The 27,288-nt window shown below is 40.9% G+C and overlaps 1 protein-coding gene across 1 annotated transcript in view; it reads right to left on the reverse strand.

Annotated features, from left to right (window-relative positions):
- Positions 1 to 606: 606 nt before the first annotated feature.
- Positions 607 to 27,288, reverse strand: part of LOC111572309 (leucine-rich repeat and immunoglobulin-like domain-containing nogo receptor-interacting protein 3) — a 74,440-nt gene continuing 47,758 nt past the window's right edge. Inside the window, exons 2-4 of the mRNA XM_023275915.3 lie at positions 10,891 to 11,500; positions 9,004 to 9,747; positions 607 to 8,872 (exon numbers count right to left, since the gene is read on the reverse strand). Of these exons, the coding sequence (XP_023131683.1) occupies positions 8,303 to 8,872; positions 9,004 to 9,747; positions 10,891 to 11,445 (1,869 nt within the window). The 5' untranslated portion in view covers positions 11,446 to 11,500 and the 3' untranslated portion in view covers positions 607 to 8,302. The remainder of the gene's footprint in view (positions 8,873 to 9,003; positions 9,748 to 10,890; positions 11,501 to 27,288) is intronic.

Genomic DNA, 27,288 nt, shown 5'->3' on the forward strand with positions numbered 1-27,288 from the left:
TCATTTTTCATGACAGAGTCTTTGATTGTGAACCAGCACAAATGAGACACAAGCAAGTATAGCATTGATTGTCCATTTATCCACTCTGAAGGGACAGCTAATCACTTAACAGGACAAAGACTTTGTGATGAAAAGCAACATAATGACATAAAACGGTCTGTGGGAAAGAGGAAGCTGCAAAATAAAAAACAGACGTTGAAAAAAAGAATATTTTGAAACTAAAACGTGTGGAATTGGATAAAAAAAATGTTCTGTAGGTGAGTTGATGAAATTTGCAATTTCTTCTGTATGATCACTTATTTTACAAAGCATATATTTTTAAAAATTTAATAGTAAACACTTTGGATCTCCATAATTAAAGTCCAGCAACATCCTCAGCGATGCTCTTCTAGCTGAGGAGGAGATTCCCTGCAGGAGGACTAAATCTGACAAAAGCCCTGATTGAAGAGTGGAGGCTGTTACAGCAGCATATTAGTGCTTCTAGTTCTGGGGTAGGGTGCTCAACAATCATGTATGTGATGCTTTAGTCTACATACGTCTGTCGTTTTGTGTAGCTTGTGTGTTTGCAGCTCACTGTAGATGAGACAAGAAAAGACACAGGACTCATTTGACAGAGTCACATCATGCTTTTATGACGAAAAAGGAGTTCATTTACAAGACAGACAGTATATAAAACATACATTGAAATAAAAAAAGAACTCATAAGTGTTTCTATAGACAAGTACATTATTGTCTTTTCCTTCCCTTTGAGACCAAGCAGCCATGGGACTGAACAAAACATGGGCGATCCCTGGAGGAAAGAAGCAGCAGTTAAATCCTATGCTATTATACCTACACTATTTACAGTTCAACAGTCATTTTCCTCTGTCAGACATGGCAAGGAGGTCTACAGATCTGATGACATGAAATGGCTAAGAGATCTAATATGTACAGTTTCTGCTCTTTGCATCCAAGGATCCACACGCTACGCCACAAAATATACATGTTAAAAATCCAGTCGCGGTCAGACAGGATCAAAAAGTCCAAATTTGGTATTTATCGTGTAACAGTCTCTTTGATGAGCCAGTCATGTGCACTGATGACTGATAGTTTGTCACCATTCAAAGTAACAAGTTGAACTACTATTCTTTTTTTTAATCAGCTCTGCATTTAATTGGAGCCCTCAGCACCCATTCCCAGGTTTCAGAAGTCAGTAATGACCATGTCAAAGAGGAGCAAATATGCATTAGTGCAAAAACTGAGAGCGATCAAAGAAAACTGTTCTAAAACGCTTAACGAGGTCGGTGCCAGGTTGATGAAGAGAAAGAAAGAGAGAGAGAAGCAGACAGGAGGAGAATAAGAGACAGAAAAGGAGAGGAGAGGATGAGTTTACACCAGCCAAATCTAAGAATTACCCTTGATATTTTTTTTTTTTAGTATTTGCTTTTTTTTCTATTAGAGGACTCCAACAAACACAGAGCTACATCAAGCTTCCTCTGAAGAGTGGGAGAGGCGGGAGAGCGTAATATTGGCTCAGACCTGGAGGATAAAAGTAAAAAAATTGGCACCATCTCGTTCTTAAAAGAGGAAATTGTCATGAAAAGGTAATGTGGAAACCCAGGAATGAGTGCCAACCAGGTCTGTAAGAGCTCCGTATGCCTCCTCCTACTCCTCCAGAGGGATTCTGGGAGAGTGACAAGGTTCAAGATAGATCAATGAAAGTATGCCATTAATAATCCTATCCCCATACAGCATTGATCAGTCCCACCATCCTGCTTGGAATATCAATCGCTTTATCTACAGCTTATACATCTGAGCAGGTCGTCTGTTTGTGGATAGATATGTGTGAAAGTACAATCATCCCGAGTAAACAAATGTTTCCTATGTAAGATGCACGCTTATTTAGATATTCTTCACATCACGTTTTAACACTTGCACTTTGTTTCAACCAGTCCCATGGCCAGCAACAATGGCACCCATGGCTCTCCGTACACGTCTGGCAAGACCAATCACTGTATACAAAAGGCATGCATAGATTTAACCTTCTAAGACCACGAGAACAAAAAGCCACTTTTTAAAAAATTATTTGTCTCTAGAGAGTAAACCAATCATTTGCTGATCAGCACTCGGTCATATAGAGAGAAAGAATGATGCTGCGTTTGTTTTTTTTTTTTTAGTTTGTCATGTCTTAGTGAAGCTGGCAGGGGCCATCAGAACGTGTTAAATCTACAGACTGAGTCCCAGAAAACCAGGTGTCGATTTTGATCAGATGGAGGCCACTCCTGATAACTTTGCAGGTGTCAGAAAGCAAACAGCAGCCCCTCACACCCAGCGCAGAGAGGAGGTCACGCTATGGCTATAAGGAAATCAGTGAAACACTGACTTATGAAGCTAACAGTCAATTTTCTCTCTTCAGCGTTTCACTGTTAAGAGGCCCAGAGCTGTTGGTTTGAATTTACCATCCTGTACATTACTGGTACATCAGCATCAGCAGTATGTTTGTTGCTGTTCCACCTACTGACCACTGGGGGTCACTATTGTCACATAGAAGAGGGGCTGGTAATCGTCTGGTTAAGGTTAAGATGAAGCAGCTCTTTATGCAAGGTGCTTTAAACAATCTTTCAGCAAAGCTCTGCTACAAGCCCAGTTCTACCTGAATGTCCAGCCAGCAACGACAACATCTCTTTGGCCAATCGAGGAAAACCTCCACATGCCATATTTCTGTCTGGAAACCCACTGAATCCAGACTCCAGTATTTGTATGACACTCTGTTCTGAGAGGCCTCTTATGAAAATGGGACTAATAAGCCAAGTAATCACCCAATCAGCCGAGCTCACTTCTCCATCATCCCATTACTGCTGGTCTCAGCTCTGAAAATTCAACTCAAGTCTAATCCAATCAGAACCGCAGCAGCTGTGGGATGTGGAGTGAGAGATGATTTAGTCGGCGCTAATACTGAATCCGAAAAGAACGAAGACAAAGTCCATGAAAAATGCAGCCTTAAAGGTGGGACTGAAATTATTCTTTCTTGTCCAAGACATTGAGAAAACAGCTCTGAGGGGTGAAAGCAAAGCCTTCTTAATTAAGAAATAGAATGGAAACAGTGTTAGAAACCCCAAAATAAGCTGAATATTTCAGGCTTGGCTGCTAATGACGCAATGATTATGGCATCTTAGGGTTTTTCTTATTTTGGTCTGCGTCTTTGAAGAGTTTCCCAGTGGAAAGCATCCTAACTGTGAGGCGGCTGCTGCTGCTGCTGCTGCTGCTGCTGCTGCTGCTGCTGCTGCTGCTGCTGTAAATGGGGCGTCTAGACTACACTACAGCAACCCCAGGCAAGGACAAACCAGAGGAGGGAGCGGGGGATCGCTCAGCCTACTTTCTCCAGAAACATGGCAGAGGAGATGAATCAAGCTCGCCTCCACTGGTATCTACAAACACAGAGAGTCTGTCAGTGAAGTGAAGTGGCTTGGCTGCAAAGCTGTGTGCACTGGAGGAGAGCTGCTGAAGAATTGCTTGGCAACTGCCAGAGATGTCACTTATAATGCTTAACATACTCCTAAACGCTCTGAAAATGAAGCAAAATTCAGTTGGACAGATTTTTTCTTTTTTTTTTTAGCTTGAAGCAAAATTAGCTCCTCCATCTTTCAAAGACTTAGTGAATAGTTACAGGCGCTTGTTTCCAACCGTGACCAGTTCTGAAATGTCACTTTTCGATGAATGAACAGTGTGAAGATGACTCATTGTACCTCAGTGAGCAGAGAGTGACTGTAAGCTTTTAGTCAACATCCCAACCCCTTTTCTGCATTTGTTAAAGTGTGACAAGATATCATCAAGACAAAATACATCCAGTCCAGTCCATTGGTTTCTATATCCAGAGAAAGATCCCAGAGCGACACTGTGCAGAGCGGGAAAGTTCCAGATATGTTTTGTTCTTTTCAGGAATGGGTAGGGTGTGAAATGGGAACCAGTGTTTTGTTTTTTTTTCAGGGAACCTGGGTCACCCCTTTCATCTCTTATCTCCACTGTTCCAATCACTGCTCCGTGTTAGATGTCATCATGAGGAGCAACACAACCATAACACGACAACACCAACCACACAGAACACGTGTCTACTACCACACAACCATATTCCAGCCTAATACTGTGAACAGGGACAACGAGGGTTGGAAATGCAAAGAAGACAAGGAGGGAGAGGAAGAGGGGGGAGGAGGACGGCAAAGAGGGGAGGAGAAGAAGAAGAAGGTACTAAAATGAAACACATCCTCATCTACGCCTACATTTGTGTATGATGTTTACGCAATAACACCATCGACAAACACTACAGACAGTCTCACTGTCTTCTAAGCCTAGTTTCCACTGAGAAACAGGGGGAACGGAAACACAGAAGGGTCGACTCTGGGAGAGGAGATGTCCATGAAGGCAGCGTCCTGTTCTCAACACCACGGGAACCAAAATGGCTGCAGACGCTGTTGAAGTCTGTGTTAAAAACCAGGCCAATTTGTTCATCTATTCTCATTCGGCCTCATGAATCTTTAAAAGCTGTTCAGTTATTCATCCTGACACAGAAGCTGTGCTTTCATCATCCCTTACAAAGGGACAAAAAGGGAGTATGTTGGATTTATTTTGCAAAAGTTTTGAGAGTCTGAGGTTTTCTCTTACCTGGGGAAAACTATCTCCAAAACATAAACTGGTTATGTAAAGTGTTGTAGGTGGTGCTTTAGATCAGAAGTTCAAAAACATTTATTTATTTACAGTATGACCTAAAATGAGGAGCTGTCTTTTTGCAAACTCCTGAAATGCTTTTAATGTTCAGCGGTGGAATGTATATTACCTCAAATACTGTGCTGAAGTACAATTTTGATATACTTTACTTAGGTATTTCCATGTTATACTACTTTGTGCTTTTACTCCACTATATTTTGAAGGCAAGTATACATTCATTTTAAAACATCCCCAGATAGCAGGGGATGTTTCCACAACACTAGCATTTCATTACAAGTTCTTGTAGTGTTGTAAAGAAAACATCTTGTACTGACTGTGAAAGAACGTATTAAAGATATTTCTCATTCAAAACGATGTGTAAGGTTAAACTTTAAATAAGAACATTTTAATTGGAGCATTGAGAGAATGTTCTGGAGAATGTTGTCAAGGTTGTCAGATTATGTTTCATGACAACAAAAGAAGAAGGTTCTCAAACCAACATTCAAAAAATGTCTTCAAAAATGTTATCGAGGCCTCAGAAGACAGACTGTGTTTTAATAAATAAAATATTAACAAGGGCAGAACATTTAGCCTGCGATATTTCTAGTATGTTTTCGGGATGTTGTCATGGTAACACATTATGGAACATTCATTTTAAATGTTCCCACAATGTTACATGATAACAAAGGAAGGACGTTGGGGAATTTTTTAAGAACATTTTGACAGTAAAGTCTTTAAGGAAACTTTAGCCAGCCTTTAAGAAAAACATTATAGGAACAAAAAAAGAACATTATTTGAAATTTGTAGAACATTGTGCTTTGGTTATCAATTATGTTATGTATTAGAGATTAAGCTATTCAGAAGTATATAGCAAAAAAAATCATTTTAAGTCCAGATGTACCATTAAAGTGATATACACTACTGAATCAATAATTACAATCCAATTATATCATATTTATCACCCTCAATTGAGCTAACCTGCATCATGTGTATTTTGACTTTATGTTCTTTATGATGCAATCAGTGCTTTGTAATTTTTTTTTTTACTAAAATAAGATTTTAAATGCAGAACTTTTATTTGTACAGATTACTTTTACTCTGTAGCATTACAACTTTTTCTAAGTAAAATGTCTTTTCCCACCACAGCTCAAGCTAAGATTTTTTTCTAACCCAGTCAAACTTATATAGCCTTATGCTGTTTGTGCACCACTGTGTGTTTTGGTGGGATTAAATCAAACATATTTGATTTCTTTTACTTTCCCTTTAACCTACAGGTCAACAATCGCCGTTCTGATGTGCAAAGCTGCTGGTGGGAAGCATCTGCTGGGTGAACAAAACAATCAATTCGGCAAATATTTCTTTCTTTCTCACTCCTTGCATGAACCATTGCTTAAGATTGCATCTTGATCGACATGTTGCTGTCTGCCTCCAGCTTCTGTACACACTGAGATGTGAACACACACACCCCGGCGTGCTTCATGAGGTGTTGAGAACAGAACAGTCCCACATGGAGGATGAGGAGCTGTAAAACGGTAAACAGCCAAAAGGTCACAGAGAACAACAACTGAATCAACAGAACACCTCAAAGAAAGTTTTTCTCGTTATATTTTTTTTTTTCTGTTTTTAAAACCACAGTACTACTCTCCACTATGCGATGCACATGGCGTGGGTAGGGTTAACACGACTTCATTTACATTTTGAATCCTCGGTCTCCAGCCAGGGACCCCTCCCAAAGGAGGACCCAGTGGGGGGTGTGTGTGGGGGGTGTAAGGGGTGAGGAGGGGGGATGCACTGGGCTAGGGGGGCAGAGACATTCACACACCAGCCGTCTCAGAGACAGACAGAGAGCAGTCAACGTCGCACACAGGTTCACGTGTTTATTCATGTGTAACTGTGACTGTTGCTCCTATCGGTCCGAACAACCTTGATGTGGTTTTACCTCTTTTCTCTGTGGTGTTTGTGTGTCTGTGTGTAATGAGGTGAAGCACAGTGACAGCAGATGGTCTTGTGATCATCACGACAGCTTGTAAGATGGCAGTGGCGATAATTATATAACTGAATCATGCACACGCTACTGTATAAAAAAACATCTACACTACACAAACTATGGCTTTGTTTCTTCACGCACAAATTTACATCAGTTCTCTCTGGGAGAATGAATTTTGGCTTTATGGCTCTACATACAGTATTGCTGGAATGTTACATTTGAACAGAGTGAACATGTGTAACCACTCTGCAGGCTAGTTGCACTTTTCCTGAGAAAAGGTGCTGTACACGTGCTGCTGCTGCTGCTGCTGCTGTGTGTCTTCCACTACTGGGATGTTGAGTGTTGTATGTGATCATGTACTTGTGGGACCGTGTGTCCTCTGTCTGCCTCCAAGCATGACCCTGACTCTCCAGGCTGCTCCCCCCGGGCAGCGTTGGTGAGGTCAGGCGACCACCAACACAGCAGAGGGCAGGATGAGGCCGGCGGGTCGACCTTCACACGCAGCTCAAAGAGCGTGAATGGGCATGGTGATGTAGGAGGAGAGAAAGCAGAGGTCACGGCGACTTACGTCCTCCCTCCCCTGCTCCCCTCCTGCGGCCGCCGGCCTGGACCGGTTGCTCTCTCTTGTGTTGGTTGCTATGGTTACCGTGGCAGCCTGTGTCCGGTGGGCTTGACTTCCTAACCAAACCCTCCGGGCCACAGGCGGCCGCGGCAGCTCTCGGCCAGTGCGCTCGTCCCAAACTCACACAGCTTTATGTTGTCGCAGAATCTCACAAAGAAGGAAAAAGGCCGAATTCTGTTTCTTTTGTCCATTTGTCATTAATGTGATCCAAACCCACTGATTCTCACCAGATCTTATTCTATGCATCCATTAAGCTTTAATTTCATTAAAGCAAATGGCGTATGGTGATGTTAATGAAGCATTTGACCCAACATAATCCACAGTGGCTGTATATTATTATATTATATATATGTTCTATAGAAAACATATTCAACTGTCTTTGAAAACCATGTTTTATTCAGTGATGCGAATTTACAACTTAACTCTCAACTGCAAATCTACATGCATAATTCTTAACAAGGCAGACTTTAGACGAGCATAGCTACAAACTCTATAAATGGCTCGTAGCCAGGTCTCTCTGTATTATGTTTCTTTTCAAATCCCTTACTGCACGGAGTACAGTAAAGGGAAATTTAAATGAAAAAGCAAATCTTTTTCATTTTCTCATTAATATAACCGAGAGACAGGACTACCAGCGCTCCACAGCTCAGTAATCATGCCAATTTACAACTTAACTCCTATAAATCTTAACTCTCTTCTTATCAAGCATGAATGACAAAGAGCTCTTTCAACACTGCTGTTCCTTACAGTATCAAACATGGTTTGAAGCCACAAGCTGAATAAAAACACTGAGAGGCAGAGAGATCAGGGTCATTTTGTTTGTCTTTCACAAATCAAACCAAATTGAGTCTTGGCTCTGGTTTTTATGTGGCCGTTCAATTTAGACTAGAGCCATAGACAGGAACTTAAATTCATACTTCTTTGCGAGTCAGTGGCTGTGTGCGTTTGTGTGCGTCAAACACGTTTTTGGGACGTGCTCATGCCTCCCCCGAGGGACCCCTGGCTGCGTTGTTTCATATCATCTTCATGTTGAACTTCCTGGTCCCTCCTGAAGAGCCTCCGGTGGCGGGTTCAGATTTCCGGAAAGAGTACTCCACTGTGAAGTTGTTCTTGCGTTGGCCGCGTCCCCGGCTCCACACGAACAGCAGCAGGAAACAGAAGAGGACGACCCCCAGGAAGGTGATGCAACCCATTGCCGTGGAGACCAAGATGGTGGTCAGGTCCAAGGTGAACTTGAGGAAAACGCGTGTGCTATTCAGATTTGTGTCGTTGAAGAACTCGCCGCTGTACAGCGAGCGGTTGAGAAAGAAGGCTGAGGCGGCATCGAGTGGCTGTCCGCGCACGGTGAGCGTGGCGAAGTAGGTGTCATTGCCTCCAGCGTTACTGGCGATGCAGATGTACGTTCCACTGTCAGTAAGCTGGGCGTAGCGGATCTCCAGGGTGCCACTGGGGAGAACAGTGATGCGCCCTGAAGTCTTGGACGTGATTCGTCTTCTCTGTGGGGAAATCCAGACGATAGCAGGTGCGGGTTCCCCTTCAGCTCGACACAGAAAACTCACTGGCTGGCCTTCACGAGCGATTACCTGGACGAAAGGGGTGCATGGACTAAGAAAACACAGCAAAATCTGGCAAAATTACACAATTCTTTTTACAACTCTTAGCGACTTTATTAATCAAATCAGGAAATGTTTTAAAGCTAAATCATCCTCATTACCTGCTGCATCTTACGGTTGCGTATCTTAGGTTTTTGGCATGTGAAGTGATCGAAGAGTGCAGAATCGGTGAAGGTGCTGAGGCTGACCCCCTGCACCTCCACCGGCCCCGCACACACCGGCACTCTGCCGTCAAAGTTGAGGGTCTTGCGTCTCTGCAGGATCCACAACAGACGGCAGTCACACAGCAGGGGGTTCCCGTCCACTCTGAGGGTCTCCAGGCTGTTGACAGAGTGGAAGGAGCCCTCTTCCAGAGTCTGCAGGTCGTTGGATGAGAAGTTGAGGACCCGGATCTGTCGGAGACCTCCGAGGGCGTGGGGCTCCACCGTCACCAACCCGGTGCTCACCATCATGAGCTCCTTCAGCCTCAGCAGGTCCTTGAAAGCCCAAGGCTCCAGTGTGGTGATGGGATTGTAGGACAGGTTGAGGTGCGTGAGGTGCACCAGGTTCTTGAAGGAGGCCGAGGGGACGGAGGTGATGTTGGTGTTGGTGATTGAGAGCCAGTGGAGGTCCAGGCCCTGAAAACTCAGAGGGGAGATGTACTCCAGGTACGGCCAGTGATCGATATCCAGACCCCGCAGGTTGGACAGCTTGCGGAAGTTCTGGTCCTCCAGGGCAGTGATGCTGAGGTGATGAAGGCGAAGAGTGACCAGGCTGCGGAGGTAGGACAGCGTCTGGCCAGAGATGGATGTCAGGTTGCAGCGTGCTATTGTGAGATCCTCCAGCCCCATCAGCCCTGAGAAGGCCTGGGGAGCAGAAAGACATGATGACACTACTTTAATTTGATCTACATACATGCAAGATGACCAGCAGGGGAGCTTTAATTGTGATGTTAAGAGAAGCAGACAGAAGAAAGAGGGTATGTTCACACCTAACTGGTGACAAAAACAGAGTGGTCCATTAGAATGATATAAGCAAGTTCATGTCTTAAATCAACATTTTGTCTCTGTTAAGAAACACTAGGAGTCTGAGTGGCCAAGAGAAGTGGTCTCAGACTCCTACAATAACTAAAAAACATGCAGACATACTGTGCATGCTCACAAAACACAAATGATTAAATGAATGTGTGTTTATTGGTGACGTTTTGGCTTTCTTTTCTTGTCTTCCACAATAAATAGACAGCAGTTCTTTGTTATAGGAATAGTTCATCATTTAAATAGAAGTCTACAGCAGCAGTTGCTGGTTAGCTCACTTCACATAGACAAGAAGAAACAACAAACCTGGCTCTGTCACCATGAGGTTGCCAGCCAACCAGAGGGAACTCCACAAAATCACTGCATCCAACCAAGTAACCATCTCACACATAACTCATAAAACCTCATCTGTTTATTGTAACACTTCAGTTTTTGGGCAATGAAATAAACAAACTCAGTGTACTGTAAGTCACAAGAATGTAAATGATAGATTTTGTCAGCAAAACCTGCTCTTTTTGAATACATGTGCTGCCATTTGAAATTGTAAATCGTTAAAAGTAAAACACAATTTCAACTTTAAATATTCTATTATTTTTTCAAGACAAAAAGAAAACTGTGGAGGTGTATTTGGCTTCTCCAAACTTGTAGTTCAGGGCCTCAAGTGACAAACAGAACTTTAAGTTGCGTGTTTTTCTGGCTGTTTGGGGTGCGAGGGATGTCCAGGGGTTTAGTTAACTGGCTGCTAGCTGTGTTTTTATATTCAGTGAGTAGTATTCCCAAAAATGTTAACCTACATATTTCTCAGCTAAACCAGGACAAACAGCTGCTTTGTTGATGTCTATGCAAAACCACATAACATATTTCATTGCAATGAAAGAAATCTTTCTAAGGAGGATTTATTAAATGAAGCAAACGTTCTTCCATCCAGTTTTTCATTAGTAAAAGCAGCTGAGATACAGATGCTGCAGAGCTTACCTTGTGGGAAATATAAACCAGGTCGTTGTCTCCCACCTCCAGGTGTTTCAGACTCCTCAGGTCCTGGAAGGTGTAGTCCAGTAAAATCACCATCTTGTTCTCGCTCAGGTCCAGGCTGGTCAGATTGCCCAGCTTGGCAAAAGCCCCCATGGGCACTAACTTCAGCTGGTTGCCCCTTAACTTCAGCACTTTAAGACTCTGGAGGGTTGAGAAGGCATTCGGCTCTAATGTGGCGATGAGGTTCTCACTGAGGTCCACTTCCTCCAGCCGTGGGTACGGTGTCAGGTCACCCGTCTGCACCCAGCGGAGCCGGTTCTTGCTGAGGTCCAGGAGCTGTGTCTCAGTGGGGATGCCCTCCGGGATGTTGGTGAGCCTCCGCCGCTGGCACGACACCGACCTCAGCTGGGCCGAGCACTCGCACCGTGGCGGGCAGGCCTGGCTGCTTCCCGGCAGCGTCAAAGTTACCGCAGCTGCCAGTGAAGCAGCCAGGACCCACCGCCACACCCTCGGCCACGGCACTAAGGCACGCCCACCAGGGCCAGGAGAGCCAATCATGGCCCTGGTCCTCTGACTCCTCGCCTGTTGCAGGCAGGGTCAGTGCACCAGACACCTGCAAGACAAGGCAGAGGAAACAGAAGCAGTCAAAACACAGTAAACTTGCAAGGCACAACACAGGGAAGAGCAGCAAATATAGAAAAAAGGAAAGAACAAAGGCATGATGAGGAACAAAACACAAGATGTGAGACAGAAAGAAAGAAGAGAGTCCATCTCCTATCATCTCCTAAGCTCATTAAAACTACATCCACACTGCTGTGAATTAGGTCTCCTGCAGTTTAAGTGATATTGTAGAGAAAGCTGTGGAGATTTGAAACGTATCACAGCACAACAGTAAAATACAGCTGGTGAACCCCACCACAGGAACACAGATCGCTTTGAGATATTTAAGATAATTTGTCATTTCACTAATTCATCTATCTGTTGGAGAACTGGGATGCTGGGCCATATGAGGGAGCTTCTCACGTCAGCTAAATTCATGCATCTTGCATCTCCTCTGCTCTCTTTGCAGCACTGACACCGTCTGCTCCATTTTGACAAACACAATGAATTTACAAAAAACACAGACTGAGCTCCTCAACAATCACGTTATACCTGGAAGCCATGCACCACACCTTTGAAATGTGAGCAGAAGTGGATGAATCATTGAATATCTAAGTCAGATTATGTGTTTGATCAGGTATTTGTTGATGCATGATTGCATAGGCTCGGCATTTTATTGGATATGAATTAAAATCATTTTGGTACTCCTTGCACGAATATAAGATGAATCATTTGTGTTTTAACATTCCTTCAGGCAACCGGTCATTTCTCCCACGCGACGTTTTCAACATGGAGACAGTCAAAGAGCACCTGGCATTAGATCTGGAACACAGCTCTGCTTCCTTCTAATTAGCAGCAAATGGTCGGAATACTCCCCAGTTTGAGGAAAATACTGTTAAACAAGAAGGAAAGAAGAAAGTTTTTTGGTTTCAAACCCAAACTGCCACAAGTGCCAGAAGCCTGTGGTGCTAAACTCTTGTTTGTTAGTTTTTCAGATGAAGTGACAAAATATCATCAGCAGGTAGCATCATGTTAAAATGCACTCAGATGTTGGCAGCAGAGGAAAGCAGAGCCAAACATATTAATAATATAGGGGTTGTTTTGTGCTTAACGGACAGTGTTCTGAGGGCGAATCAAACAGATAAAAGACCCAAAAGTCGCCTCTTTCTCTCGCTCTCTCTGCTGGAGGCTTTGCTTTAAGTCTCTTTCTAGCAACTTGGATTTAGCAAACAGTCCCTTGAACGCCATATCTGACTGTTTCAATGCGTTGGCATCAATAGGATCAAACAGGATGAAATGGGATTTAAGCTAAATTTAAATGATGGCAGACAAATTCTTTGCACACATGCACAACACTCGCATATTTTCACACATGATCACACAAACAGCAGCAAAACCCCCAGAGATTCTGTCTCATCTCCTAACCCTCAGGGTGGATAAGTCCCTCAATTTTCAACAGACCTGAAAAATGCTCTGTTTACAGATCCCATATCTGAAGGATCTGGCTGAAATCTGGGATGATCTTTCCTTTCGCTGGGAGACAAAACTCAGGCACAGAGAGGCTGCTGTGCAGCCTGCTGCACAAACTGACCCACTTCTCAGCAGCAACTCATCCTCGCACTGTCAACCAGCAGCAACTCACCATGACCACAACAACAAAGCAGCAAACCTCAGCGTCTCACTGGAATAGAGCCCATGAGAGGAACAGAGAGATCAGGAAAACTAACATGAGTAGAGAGTTGTTCTGAAATAATGAGCCGTTTATAGGACAAACTCAAACAACATTAGTTTCTGTGTCTCTATGTGTCTTCTGGATGTATTTTATTACGGTGGCATGATGCGAATCTCTCTTCTTGCGCCTTTTACTCTGTTGAATATTTAAGATTTTTAACTGTGCAAGCAGATCTGGGGATTTGCAGTGTTGGTTAATTGGTCCCTGAGTCAGTTCATTTCTTTGATGTAGACTGAAATATCTCAACAACTGTCAGATGGATTGACATGAAAAATTGGTGTAATCTTACTAGCTTTGGTTATCCTCTCATTTTGTCTGACACCAGCAGTCGGTCAAAAGTTTCCCAGATTCAGTGAAATACTTCATATATGAGATAAATTGACACATCTTGTACAGACATTCATGGTGTCCACATAATGAATCCTCTTTGGTGATTTAGTCTGGCATATTAAAATGGAAATGACTGTTTTTGACTGACATTAAATCAGATAGACATTCAAGTTCCCCTGAGGATGTTTGTGATGTTTTGCAAAAATGCTAATGTCCTTTATTTGGTGTCATTTTTTCTTCTTCTACCAACCTTAACAGTTCTTTGCGTTTGGTGCTAATTTGTAAATCTAAGCACTGTGGCGAGCTTAGACAAAGATGTAACCATACGCCTGCAAACATCAGCGGGCTAAAATCATTCTATGAGCTTGTTAGCATGTTGACAGTAGCATTTAGCTCAAAGCACAGCTGTGGCTAACATGGCGTGACTATAGGCTCTCTGTGTTGTTGTAAGCATATCTAGTGTCTGTTTGTGATTGTGTGTTTGTGCACATCTGCGCAGCTCTTGGTGTGATGGATGCAACCTGTCTCCACACCCCCTCTGAGAGTCATCCTACGGGTCAGTGGCAGAGTCACTGCATGAATCAGTGAGCTGACATCGTCGAGGCAGACAAGGTCCTCACTGCTTGACTCAAGGACAGGCAGCGATCCTTAAACCTCACAGAAACACACACACTCCATCAAACACATGGACCCAGAGGAGCCTGAGCATCATCCAGTGAGCAGGCGAATAAACACACACCTTGACTCTGGCCTCCATGCCAAATACTGAGGACAGTTTTTTTTCTCCTATTGTTGTTTTTGCAGGTTGTTTTAACAGCAGCCTGTGTCCTCCTGTAGATCTGACTGCCTCCATATTCTTCTTCAAAATTAAAGAGCACACAGTCAAGTGTTACATCTTTTTCCTGCACCTGGACAGCGGACACACACAGCATCACACTACAAGCTGTAAATTATCATCTGCCAGATGTTGAGGCAACAGCCGGGGCAAATCCCACAACTATCCAGACAGCAAGGAAGCCAGAGTCTGGCACCGGCCAGCTGTCCAGGGAGAAAAGGGAAGAAAAAAGGAAGGAAAATCAGCCCAAAAGCTAAAAATAACTCAGTTTTTTGAAAGCTGACCTAATGAACAGGTGTTGTGGAACAACATCCAGGTCCAGTCATACACACACTCACCAGCCTGCACAGCCACAACACTGATGACTGCGGCCAGATGTTTCAGACACCGGCTGCTTCACCTATTTTATGCAGTCAGGTAACTCTGATTTAAAACATCATTCCTAAATAACTGTAGGGAAATAAGGCTGTAGTTATTGTCTGCTGTGCCTAAATGGGTCATGCATGCTGACTGGTAGCCTTTATATTTGGCCAGCAGAGCGTGGATCTCCTCAATATCCCTTCTTTAGTGTCTCTTCTTTCCCAGCTCTCTCTGGCCTTCATTCTCTCTCTCACTCTCACGAAGACACAGTCAATAAAAACCTCTAAAAAAAATTACAGTTTAGCTTTCAGGATGTAGAAGCAGTCAAGCAGTCAGCAGGTTATGAAAGCTTTTACATTTTATTGTTGCAAACAAACCGAGCTGCAAACTTGACAACTTTTTACATCTCAGAGGAAAGCTGACAGTTTGTACTTTCCATAGCTAAGTAGTTATAAGTCCAATATTAAATCTGTGCTTAGTCACTCCATTTTAAGCACCACAGTCAAGTGAGGAATACAGCTTAGCATCTCTGTGGTACAGCTGCAATGAGTAGGGGGAGAGGATTGTGAATGGTCAGGGGGAAGACAGACACGCTAAATTTATTCAAATCAGATCATTTTTTAATCTATAGTAAATATAAACTTGTGCAAATCGACATAAGTATGAAAAGTCAGATAAGGCTTTTAGTGTCAAACTTGATTAAAGTTAATGTCCGAAAAGGATTCAAATCTCCCTTATCTAGAAAGAGAAAAACAAAACCAACGTCCAAGTCTAAACCCTTGATGATAACAAAGGAAAACTGCCATCACAGTATAATTAGGAGGAAAAAAGAAGGAGGAAGAAGCTTTGGGAAGAGAGCAGGATCCCCACAGTGATGACGACGTCTGCAGTGGGAACGAAATTAGCGAAATTAACAGCTGGAATAGAAAGATGAAGAAAATGTAGAACAGAATATAAATCCTGGGTCAATATTTACAAAGTTTCGGTCATTTGTCACCATCATGACTTTCATCACAGCCGCAGCCAGTGACAGGCGACGACAGCGTGAGCATAAACCACAGCTCTCAATGCTCGCTGGGTAAACAGAGCATTTTTCAAGCTGACATCGGTTCACTGAGCTGCAGTTTAAAACGTGAAGGACACTGCAGTTGTTTAAGTTTGCAAAAAGAGATGATACTCAAGTCGGCACTTGGCGCTACGAAATCCTACTGGAGCTGCATCCTTTTCCTCTTCTCAGAACTCTAAGTCACTGAAGCAGCGAGTTCGGACTGATTGAGACTGACATGCTGCCTGGTTTGACCTTCAGCTGATTAGATCCAAAAACACAGACCTTTGACTTGGCTGCTGCAGAAATGTTTCATGGGACAGATAGTGTTCCAACTCACTTTTGGCTTTGAAATCCCTTTCAGAAGTCTTATACACACAAGTCTGAATTAAAGGGAGAAATAATCTTGTCTCAAGTGTATCTTTAATCATAAGAGATTAAGGCACAAATTACAAAATTACTTTATTCTTGAAAATAAGATAGTGGGACTAAATCCATGACCAAGTAACTTTGATCCTTCCGCCAGTGATGGTGTGATGGTTTGGTGTGGTTAGTAAACCAACTCTACACTCAGCCCTGTTTAGATCAAAATGCCATAAGTGAGATTTTTCTTTCTCTACCACCTAAGAGAAAATTCTGGTTTAATTTCCGCCTGATGTATTTTCATAAATGTGGCTATTGTTGCTCAGAGGGTTGCTCTCGCCACCTCCTGGGGATTGAGGCTGATTTTCACTGTGGTTTTACTGTCTTCAAAGGAAACTCAAAAAGCTATATACAATAGTGGATTACTCTGTGGATGGTTGTGAGTTATTTCCCTTCTTCAAAGAAAGAGAAAAGATCAGAATTGTCTATTATCTCCACAAGCACTGTGTCAGAGCTGGAGAGTATGTTTTGGCTGAAATATAGTTTACATTCAAGCAACAGTAAAAGGATAACTTCAGCTGCCTGATCTGTCAGCATGATGCCAGTCCATCACATTGAGGCCCTTAATGTTCGCTTGTGAGAGCACAAGAAACAGAATGCTCCCTGCAGTTCGTTCAATAGTCCCAGGTGTCATTAAGGGCTTTTTGAAAGTTAAACACACACACTTTAAAACTTTTTTAAATTTAAAGAGCTCCAAAAGTTATTAAAGTTCGTTTAGAGTTAGTCTTGTGCTGACACAGCTCTATGCAGAATGGTCTGACTGCACCTTATCATCATTCAACTACAGAGGGAAAAAGCTGTCTCATTTGTATTTCTCTGAACCAATCACAATTATCTAAGGTGGTGCGGACACCAGGATGCAGTGATGGTGTCTCCTTCAAATTGCGACTGGGGAATTGTTTTGGTAGAACATTTGCACGAAGGGATGTGAGCACAATTGTGCCTAATTAACCGAAAAAAGAACGTAGCAGGGCTGCCTTCTGCCAGACTTGAAACGTTCAGTGTGCTAGGTTGCTGCTTGCAGGTTGTTATTTCCCATAGTGAAGGTGTTTTTGAAAATGGTTACACATAAATCATGGAAGGGGAGGAGGAACTTGTGTGAAATGCACAACTGGTGGTCGGCATATACCTACAGTCTACATCATGTGAATCACACTAGTTAACAGTAGATGCATATGATACTTTACCTTCTTTACCTTCTGAGATAACACGTTTGTATAGATTGTTCAGAATGTCCCTGGTCATGATGAATATGTTGGTTGAATACATAAATACACTGCCTCTACTACTACTCAAAAGTTTTGGGTCACCCAGACAATTTCATGTTTTCCATGAAACCTCACACTTTTATTCATGTGCTAACATAATTGCACAAGGGTTTTCTAATCATCAATTAGCATTTCAACAAGATTAGCTAACACAATGTAGCATTAGAACACAGGAGTGATGGTTGCTGAAATGTTCCTCTGTACCTCTATGTAGATATTCCATTAAAAATCTGCTGTTTCCAGCTAGAATAGTCATTTACCACATTAACAATGTCTAGACTGTATTACTGTTTCATTTAATTTTATCTTCATTGAAAAAAACGCGTTTTCTTTCAAAAAATAAGGACGTTTCTAAATGACCCCAAACTTTTGAACAGTAGTGTATGTTTGTTACCTGTTGTTTAAAGAATAAGAAACGAAGAAGATCAGGGATAATTACTTCTGATGGGCTCTTTCTGCTCTGAATGATGTGATCAGTGACAGCTGCATCTGTAATCACTGTTCTGTCAGGAAAATTATTAGAAAATCTAAGCTTAACATCCCAATAATTGACTTTATTCGGTGTGTCTCATTTAAAAATTCACCACAAATAAAATGTTTGTCTTCAAGAGTTTCTGTAAAAAATAAAAATTCTGTACTCTTTTTGACTGACTTATGGCATGATCATTTAGTTATGCTGCACAACAGATATTTTTGAGCTCTCTCTACTTCTACCTATGGTTGCACTGTTTCCATAGATGTGGAGGACTTGATAATGCAGTGAAAAATGAGCCCATGGTCATTTAAAATGAGTTCAGAAGGTGAAAGAGTTCTCTGAGATGAGCTGCAAGTCAGATCCAGTTGCAATTCTTCACAGTGATAAAAAGCTTCATTAATACAAAGCATCCTTAATTAATTCATGCACACACACACACACTTTCACGCTCACTTTCTGTGTGCATGTACAGTGAGTAGATGGGCTGCTGTGCTGAGATGCAAGGTAACATATCTTCTCTGTCAGTCCCAATCCTTTCATACACTCCTAACAACATGAATCTGAAGCACAGTTAGAAGCGCACACGCACACACACACACACACACACACACACACACACACACACACACACACACACACACACACACACACACACACACACACACACACACACACACACACACACACACACACACACACACACACACACACACACACACACACACACACACACACACCTAACCAAACAGTCATCATCCTTTGGGGGAGTATCACCCGTCTGCTGATGTCTGTCTCCTCATACAGCCGATGATATTTCACGACGTGAAAGACATTTTCTGACTCACACAGCATCCTACTGTACTGTTTCTCCTCTAACCGGGTGATCCCCAAAATACTTCACAGATCTCTGTGATCTCTTGTAGCTGATGGATGTCTGCATCTTTCCTGAGAAGCACAGCACAGTCAAACGGCACAACTGCCGAGAGTTAGTAAGCAAAAAAGTACCACAAACTGAGGAAGCCAGACTCTGGCCTCAGTTGTTTAACTGCATGAAAGTAAGAAGCCAAAATCACAGAGAAAGTTAACACCAGCAGAGGATGCACAGTGCATCAAGAACAATGCCTGACAGCCGCAGAGGAACAACACAACAAACAAAGCTAAAACAAGCTAAGATAAAACCCCAGAAGACAATTTAAAAAAAATAAAAAAATAAAACTATATGTGCTGCTTGTTTACTAAGGAGAGAATCTCTTCCAGTCCTCAAATGACTTCTTCAACAAACATGACACCCAAAAAACTATTTTCTTTCATCATGCTAAAAATAATTTGAATGTTACATCGACTGTGTGTTGAATAAGATACACACATGCACACACCCCCCCACACTATAAATGTCCCTGAATTCAGACAGGAGCTGTCTGGATTGGTGTGTGGGAAGAAGGTAGACAACGCTAAGTGGATTAGAAGGGAGATGAGTCCAAAAGGTCATTTCATCTGTGTGTGTGTGTGTCTGTGTGTGTCTGTGTGTGTGTGTGTGTCTGTGTGTGTGTGTGTGTGTGTCTGTGTGTGTCTGTGTGTGTGTGTGTGTGTGTGTGTGTGTGTGTGTGTCTGTGTGTGTGTGTGTGTCTGTGTGTGTGTGTGTGTGTGTGTGTGTGTGTGTGTGTGTGTGTGTGTGTGTGTGTGTGTGTCTGTGTGTATGTGTGTGTGTGTGTGTGTGTCTGTGTGTATGTGTGTGTGTGTGTGTGTGTGTCTGTGTGCACGCGTCACGCTTTCACTTTGAACTTCGCCAACACTGAGACCTCAGTGAAGGCCGCTGAGCGCAGCAGGGAGTCGGATTGGCAAATCCTGTGACACTGATAGCTTTAGTCTGTATCAGTTTCACTCAGTGCAGCAGAAGGTACTCAGAGTGATGAGTCACACGCAGCTAATCCATAAAATATACTGACATGTTGGCAGTTACTCAATGAATAGCCACATAACTGTACATGGTAAAGCTTGGCTCTTGTACACTTGCATATTAAGGAAATGGAGAAAAATGCAAACAGCTCTGCAGAAGAGTTGTTATTAGTTTGTCTGTTGTGTAGAATATGTCAAACCCAAAGCTTAGTATAAGATTGTGCCCTGTGCTAAAATAATTTTTTGGTGCAGACCTGGTTAACATGCACATCCAAGTATTATTTAATATTGCAGATTCTGAATAAACAACGTAATGAGAACTAACAGTGACATTTTCAGGCTCTTGTCTTTAATAGTTCCTCAGATATTGTTGGTCAAACATAGTCTCAAATTTAAATGTGGGAAAAAGTATGTTGAAAGTGGAAAAACAGGCAATTGAAGAAAAACAGCAACTCAATAAGCCCTTGATATGTTCATCTAAAATTTACCACATAGCATTTGAAATATCCATAGTTTATGACAAAAAAGTTCAAACAAATCAGAGATGCTCGAGTAGAGGACCTATAGAGACATTAGTGACATCTGAGACCTAGATGAGAGTAGAGAAATTTAAATACAGATTTAAAATAATATTAATAAAAAATGTCATCTCTATGGCACCTTTTAAAACTTAAATTACAAGGTACCTTTCAAAACAAGAGAAAAAATAAAATATTAGTAAAGAAAAGTACAAGGCAACAATAAAACACAAGACTTTGTAAATTATTATACAAATGCTGGTTTGTACAAGTTGATTTTTTGAAGCTTTTTGAGCTCAGGCAATGACCAATCTGTGCTGAGCGTAATGGCAGATTTGGTTCTATAGTGTTGGGACTAAAACAGTAAATGGTCCACCTTTGTTTAAAGCCTGGACTGTACATTGTTAAAGGAATAAAGGGTTAAAAGACGTAGAGAGGAGCCAGACCAGATTTAAAAGCAATCAAATTCTGTAACAAATGTGGAGCCAGCGTAATCTGGTAAGGAACGGAGTTATGTGCTCGCTGTGAGATTTCAACCAACTCTAAACGGGTAAATGCTGCATCATTAAGGCAAATGGAAGCTGAGTTGCAGGACTCCAGGCAAGACAAAATAAGGGTCAGGATGAATTGCTGAAGAATGTTTTGGAGAAGCACTTAACACTGGCAACTTTTCTGATTTGTATGGCAGGATTTATAGGAGTCGTAATATCCCAGGTGATTCAGTATGTATGAATATGAAGATTGGTCAGTGTATAATTTAGGGACTTTTGAAGTCCATGGGATGTATTTTGCATACATTTTTATCAAAAGTTTAAAAAAAATGTTTTTTATGTTCATTGACTATCATGTCTTTTCAAAATCCATAATTATTTATTAAGGAAACAATCACTTATTAACCAAAAAAATTACTGGATATCACTAAAAGGTTAACAAAAAAAAAAAAACGCACACACCTTCTAATTAGCTAAACAATAATAAAATGATCTTTTTCAAAAAGTGTTTTGATTGTGTTCTTTTTATAAAGTTGAGATAATCATGACAGATGTTTCTTTTTTGCCAATATATCAAACTTTATATGGAAAATAACAAATAGCATCTGTGTCCGAGAAATCATTTTCAACTCAGTTACCTATTATAAAATTTGTTGTCATTCTGCACAATGACAATAAAGTCTCTTTATCTTTATCTTTTAAAACACCTCAAGGAAGTCTGTTAATTCCAAATCATGACCTGCTCCACATGATGTCATTTCCTCCTGAAGAAAAGACTGGCAAGACTCCAAGGCTTTCTTATTTATTTAATATAACGTAGTGTGTGAGTGAAGTGTGGATTTATCGCATGTTAACAGGTTTACTACAATATCTTTATAAAAAAACTTTCAATTTTACTCAATTGTATCTATAATATTTAGAAGAATCTTTCTGTAAAAACATCATGCAGTGTTTGGTTAGAATAAAAGAAATGTTGATTTTAGGCCTGAAAACTAAAATGTCAACTATGAAACCTTTCGACTATGTTACAAAAAGTCCCGCAATTATATATTGGCCTAGATAATTAAAAGACATCTAGTCCTTAATGGCAGAAAGGCAGAAATCCATGAATCTAGATTGTCATGATTCTAAAGACTGAATGAGACCCGCACTGGGATTCATTGGCATAACAGTGGTAAGACACAAGGGTGAAATGGAAAATACCACAACCAAAAGGCAACAAACTAAACAAAATGGGACCAAGGACCAAACCCTGTGGGACCCCATATAATATGAGCACAGTTGAAGAACACAAGTTCTCAGCCGTAATTTTAATACTCCATTTAATAAGCACAATGAAAACCAGTTCAGAGCATTTTCCACTTTGACTAGACCAGTACTGTTGACTAGAACGGTTATGATCAACTGTGCTGAAAGCTACACTCAGAATAGCGGGAAAACCAGAGTTGGGTTTCATCAAGACGTCATCTGTTAATCTGAATGAGGCTGTTTCTGTTCTGTGATGAAGAGATGTTTCACTGAGATAAACAGCTGCTGTCAGGTGCCATCAAACCGTGGCAGAAGAGCAGAGAGCAAGACAAACGTCAAATAAATGAGAACAATGCAGAACAAATTATGGAAATACGGCCTTCATGACGATGTACAGTATTCAATCTGAGCCATGGTACAGCCTCCTCTTTGCATCACACAGATTTGATGCTATTTTTTGTCTCTTCAGTGGAACAGAAGCATCAGTGGATGTTTAACATGCTTCATGTGTTGTTGACTACGTCTGTTTCCTTTTCACTTTAACATTTTACTTATATCGTTACAACTTTTGCTGCCGCCACGAATAAAAATCCTTGAAATATTTTTAAAAAATTTTCTAAAATCCAACATTTCCACTCAAGATGATATACAGTTTGAAAATGTCCATTAAAACAGATGGACTGAAACACACCATTTAGACTGTTTTTTGCTGTTTGTATTGTTGCCACAGTGAAATATTTGGAACATTCAGCTTATTCAAAAATGACCATGACTTGAATATTACCATGAACACTGTATAAGTAGAAATATCATCCTGTAAATGGAAACACACTTAAAATGTGGAAGGGACAAGATGTATTGTTGAATAGTCTTCTCAAATAAATTACAGCTTGCTGACCTGGCAGCATTTGCAGTATATTTGTATGACTGATATATTTATGGACAAGGTGATTTTTAGATCTACATCGTGTAAGTATCACCAAGTATTAAGAAGTAACCATCCACAACGGCTGAAAAAAATCTAAATTACTTCTTTTTCTACACATACATCATCGTTCAAAAGTTTGGGGTCACTTAGAAATGTCCTTATTTTTGAAAGAAAAGCAGTTTTTTTCAATTAAGATAACATTAAATGAATCAGATATACAGTCTAGACATTGTTAATGTGGTAAATGACTATTCTAGCTGGAAACAGCGGATTTTTAATGGAATATCTACATAGGGGTACAGAGGAACATTTCCAGCAACCATCACTCCTGTGTTCTAATGCTACATTGTGTTACCTAATCGTGTTGAAAGGCTAATTGATGATTAGAAAACCTTTGTGCAAAAAAAGTGTGAGTTTTCATGGAAAACATGAAATTGTCTGATTGACACCAAACTTTTGAACGGTAGTGCACATTTAAATCTGATGGTACCTCCCTTTTCATTGAACGTTTAGAGCACATGCACCATTGAACACCATTATCTAAATATTAATATCTGTCGATCTGGATCAGGAAAATGAATCCTCACGTGTTCTCCGAAGTCACTGTTAAAACGGTGTAATTTTAATAGAATTTTTCCTGTTCTTTTTCTTTTTTTGGTATTTTTGAAATATGAAAATAAATGAAAATATCACAAAACTGCAATTTACACCTTGAATATAAAATAACATTAAAAAATAAACAACAGGCAAACAGGTTAAAGGTAATCATTATACACATCAAACCATTCAGTGTCTCTCTGTGTCCTATTGATGGAGACACTGTCATCCTGGAAGAGACCACTTCCACCAGGACAGAAATGTTTCATCACAGGTTAAAGGTGATCACTCAGAACAACTTAATATTGATTTGAAGTGACTCTTGCCTCTAAGGAGACAAATGGACTCAAACTACACCAACATAATGCCCCCCACAGGACAAGATTGAAGTTTTTCCTTTAATTTGTCACCTATCTCTCACACCTTAAGTTGGACTTCAACAAAAATATGCTTCATCAAATGTGTCACCAAGAATATGTATTTTATATATTGCCTCACTTCTTTGATGTCTTATGTGACTTCATTTTGCTCCCACTCAATACTTGGCTTTGTTATTTTCCTCTTCGTTATAATGAGCATCTATGCAGCGGAGTCCAGATCATCAAATCTGTGACAAACATCAATGCAGAGTGTGTGTGTGTGTGTGTGTGTGTGTGAGAGAGAGAGTGTGTGTGGGGGCATGTTTCAGTCCTCTGAAGTGATTGTATCTGTGCATCAATATATTTTTCTGCTGTAATTATTTACTGTGTGCTCACTGCAAACAAGACCTGAAAGACAAACTGTGTAAACGCTTCAGTAAACCATCCACCTGTCGAGACAAGCAGCCGTCCATTGTGCTGCAGCTGGTTGGTTGGATTACAGTAATAACTGGCAATTGTAAAAAATGAAAATTGGCTGAAAGTATTCATAGCCACAAAATGAAGTGCTAAATAGTTTTCAGTGTCTCAGCTTTCACAGCAGACTTTATGTGAAATCCCCCGTGCACCAAAAATAGATTAAACTGGAATCCTACATGGAAACCTATAACACACACACACACACACACACACACACGCACACGCACACGCACACTCACACTGTGTTTCCATCTCATTTTCTCCCTCTGTCTTTGTTTCTCCTTCTCTCACTGGCTGTAATCTGACAGCTGAAGACAGTCGTGTTTGACAGTTGTGATAAATATACGCGGAGGGATGGTGGGATTAAAGGGAAAAACAAAAACAAAAACAAAACACTGCAGCAGCCACTGAATCACTTCAAATGCCGTTTGTTCTCCTCAAAAGTAGAACAAACATCTACGAATTCATCCATAAACCTGTTGTGTCCCATCTGTTGCCTTTCTGTGACGATCTTTCATATTTCACCCTCAAAGACATAGATTTAAAAATAGACTGTTCTACATACAAACACCAATATATTGTCATGTTTTTCATATGAAACACACGTGCTGAGCACAAAGCAACACAAACATGTAGATACATGTTTACATGTGTGTAATATAAGGGGAGTAATTTTCCTGCAGCTGGGGCATCAATAATACAATAACTTTATCATTTACACACATTTTCTGGGTTTAATTTTTTTTAATCGTGTATATTTTGACCTTTTAAAAACAATAAAATTATAAGTAGATATACAGAACAGATGAAACGCATTCATTCCACATTTTAGTTGTGGAAACATCTGTAATGATGCAAGATGTGTCCCAAAACAAATCCATGTAAAATTACAGAACCATTGCTTCTTTTTGCCTATTGTACCGAATTTTAAAAATAAATTTACAGTATTAAACTTGAATTAAACAGTTTCATCTGCTGAATAAAAAAGAAATATCAATAAATTGCAATAAACTTGCAAATGTGGTGTAAAAGGATTTTTATGCTTTAGTAAAGGTACAGTTATAGTCTATATTTTCTCTGTAATTCTTAATAAATAAATGAAAATACCCACACTAACAACGCATTCATTCTCATAGCAGCACTGTATTATGATTTGAGTCAATACTACATACTGTATGCCATCCTATTCCTATAAATATCTGTAAAAAATAGTCCCCAACAAAAGCACTATTTAATGCCTTTGAAACCTGCATTTAAGGATTTACTCTTGACTTGTTGCTCTGAGCCACTAAATTTATAATTTAAACACCCCCTCCAGTAAAAATCTATTTTTTAACACGTCCATGTGTTTTTCTCCCTTTTTTAAAACTGCTGGAAGACATATAATGAATGAAATATGCAGCCGAGGCCATGGCTGAGCACATCTGCTGTGAAACTTCAGAGAACAGATGACAGTCTCAAAGACACCGATCCACACTTCTGGGCTTCCATACTAAACAAACCTCAAGGAGCAATGCCGCCAACTTGTAGGGTGGAGCTTTCTGCATCAGAAGTCACTTTAAGAATTCATTTCAAGCTAAAACATGTATGTCTGACCAGTATTAGAACTTGCCATTATGTAGTGTAGTTTTACAGTGTTAGCAGAGTTAGCTGCTGTGCTCAAGTGTGGAGAGGCGCTGACTTCATAAATCTGCATGTTCTAGAAGTAGCAACAGTGGAATTAAATCTAAGATATTTTAAAGTGGACAGGAATTATTTTCATATAAAAAAATTCTAAGTATGTAACTTCAATACACACAAAAAATGAGCTTTTAGGGTTAAATCACTGACTGATGAGGAGCTTTAAGTTCATATTTACTGCCTTACACCAGTAAATATTTTATTTGTGTTTTAATGGATACTCCAATAAAAAATGTTAATTGTTACTCTGGTCATCCAACCTTACTTTCAAAACAAAGAGTATTTCAGTTGGTACTCACTTGTAGTGAACATGGATCTTTATGTTTGACTCAAAGGCATGGCACGTTTAATTAGCTGTAGCTATTCTGATGATTCTCACACCCTGCAGTGTTTTGACCTGCTTTTCTCTGGCTCAAACCTGAGCACATGGTTACACACACTGAGAGCACAGACACATGTAAAAACACGCGCAGCATGGCTGTACACACACAGACACACACACATCGGCTGATACACACACAGTGTAGTGTGGTTCACAGCAGAGGGCAGCCTGGGAGTCCGTCTTATTAAATTGGTAACTTTGCCTGCTACCAGATGGTCGACTCTCAGGTGTTCAGTCTCTTTGTTTTCAACAGACACTCTCAGATCCAGTCCTAGTAAACTCACACACACTATTTCTACCATGTGATATCACACGTTCCCCTCCAACTCCTACAGACACCATGTGATCTGGAAGGTCACAGGTCATGATGTTATCATAAATCTCGAGTGCAGTGGCCATTTCAGCTTAGTCGGCACACATTAGTAGCATGCCAGGGCTAAAAGGGAAGCAGATTGGTTTACATCCCAACAAAAATCTCCCACGCACTATCTCTAAACTTAGGTCTGTTTAACTCTAAACATACATTCATTTATGTCACATGCAGCTAACTCATATATATTCTTAAAGAATGTATAAAGATACTTTCAAGAACCACAGAAATTCGATTGTCCATCGCAGAAAAATGGAAAAGAGATGAAGCTCTGAAGTAAGTTCGGTGTAAGAATGTTTTGCCAGCTGAGAGATTTTCCTTCCCTTCACATTTTCATCTCATTGATCTGCATGTAGCAGTTATGGCGATGTCACTCAGTGTGGTCCT

This window comes from Amphiprion ocellaris, chromosome 10 (assembly GCF_022539595.1).
Source record: "Amphiprion ocellaris isolate individual 3 ecotype Okinawa chromosome 10, ASM2253959v1, whole genome shotgun sequence".
NCBI lineage: Eukaryota > Metazoa > Chordata > Actinopteri > Pomacentridae > Amphiprion > Amphiprion ocellaris.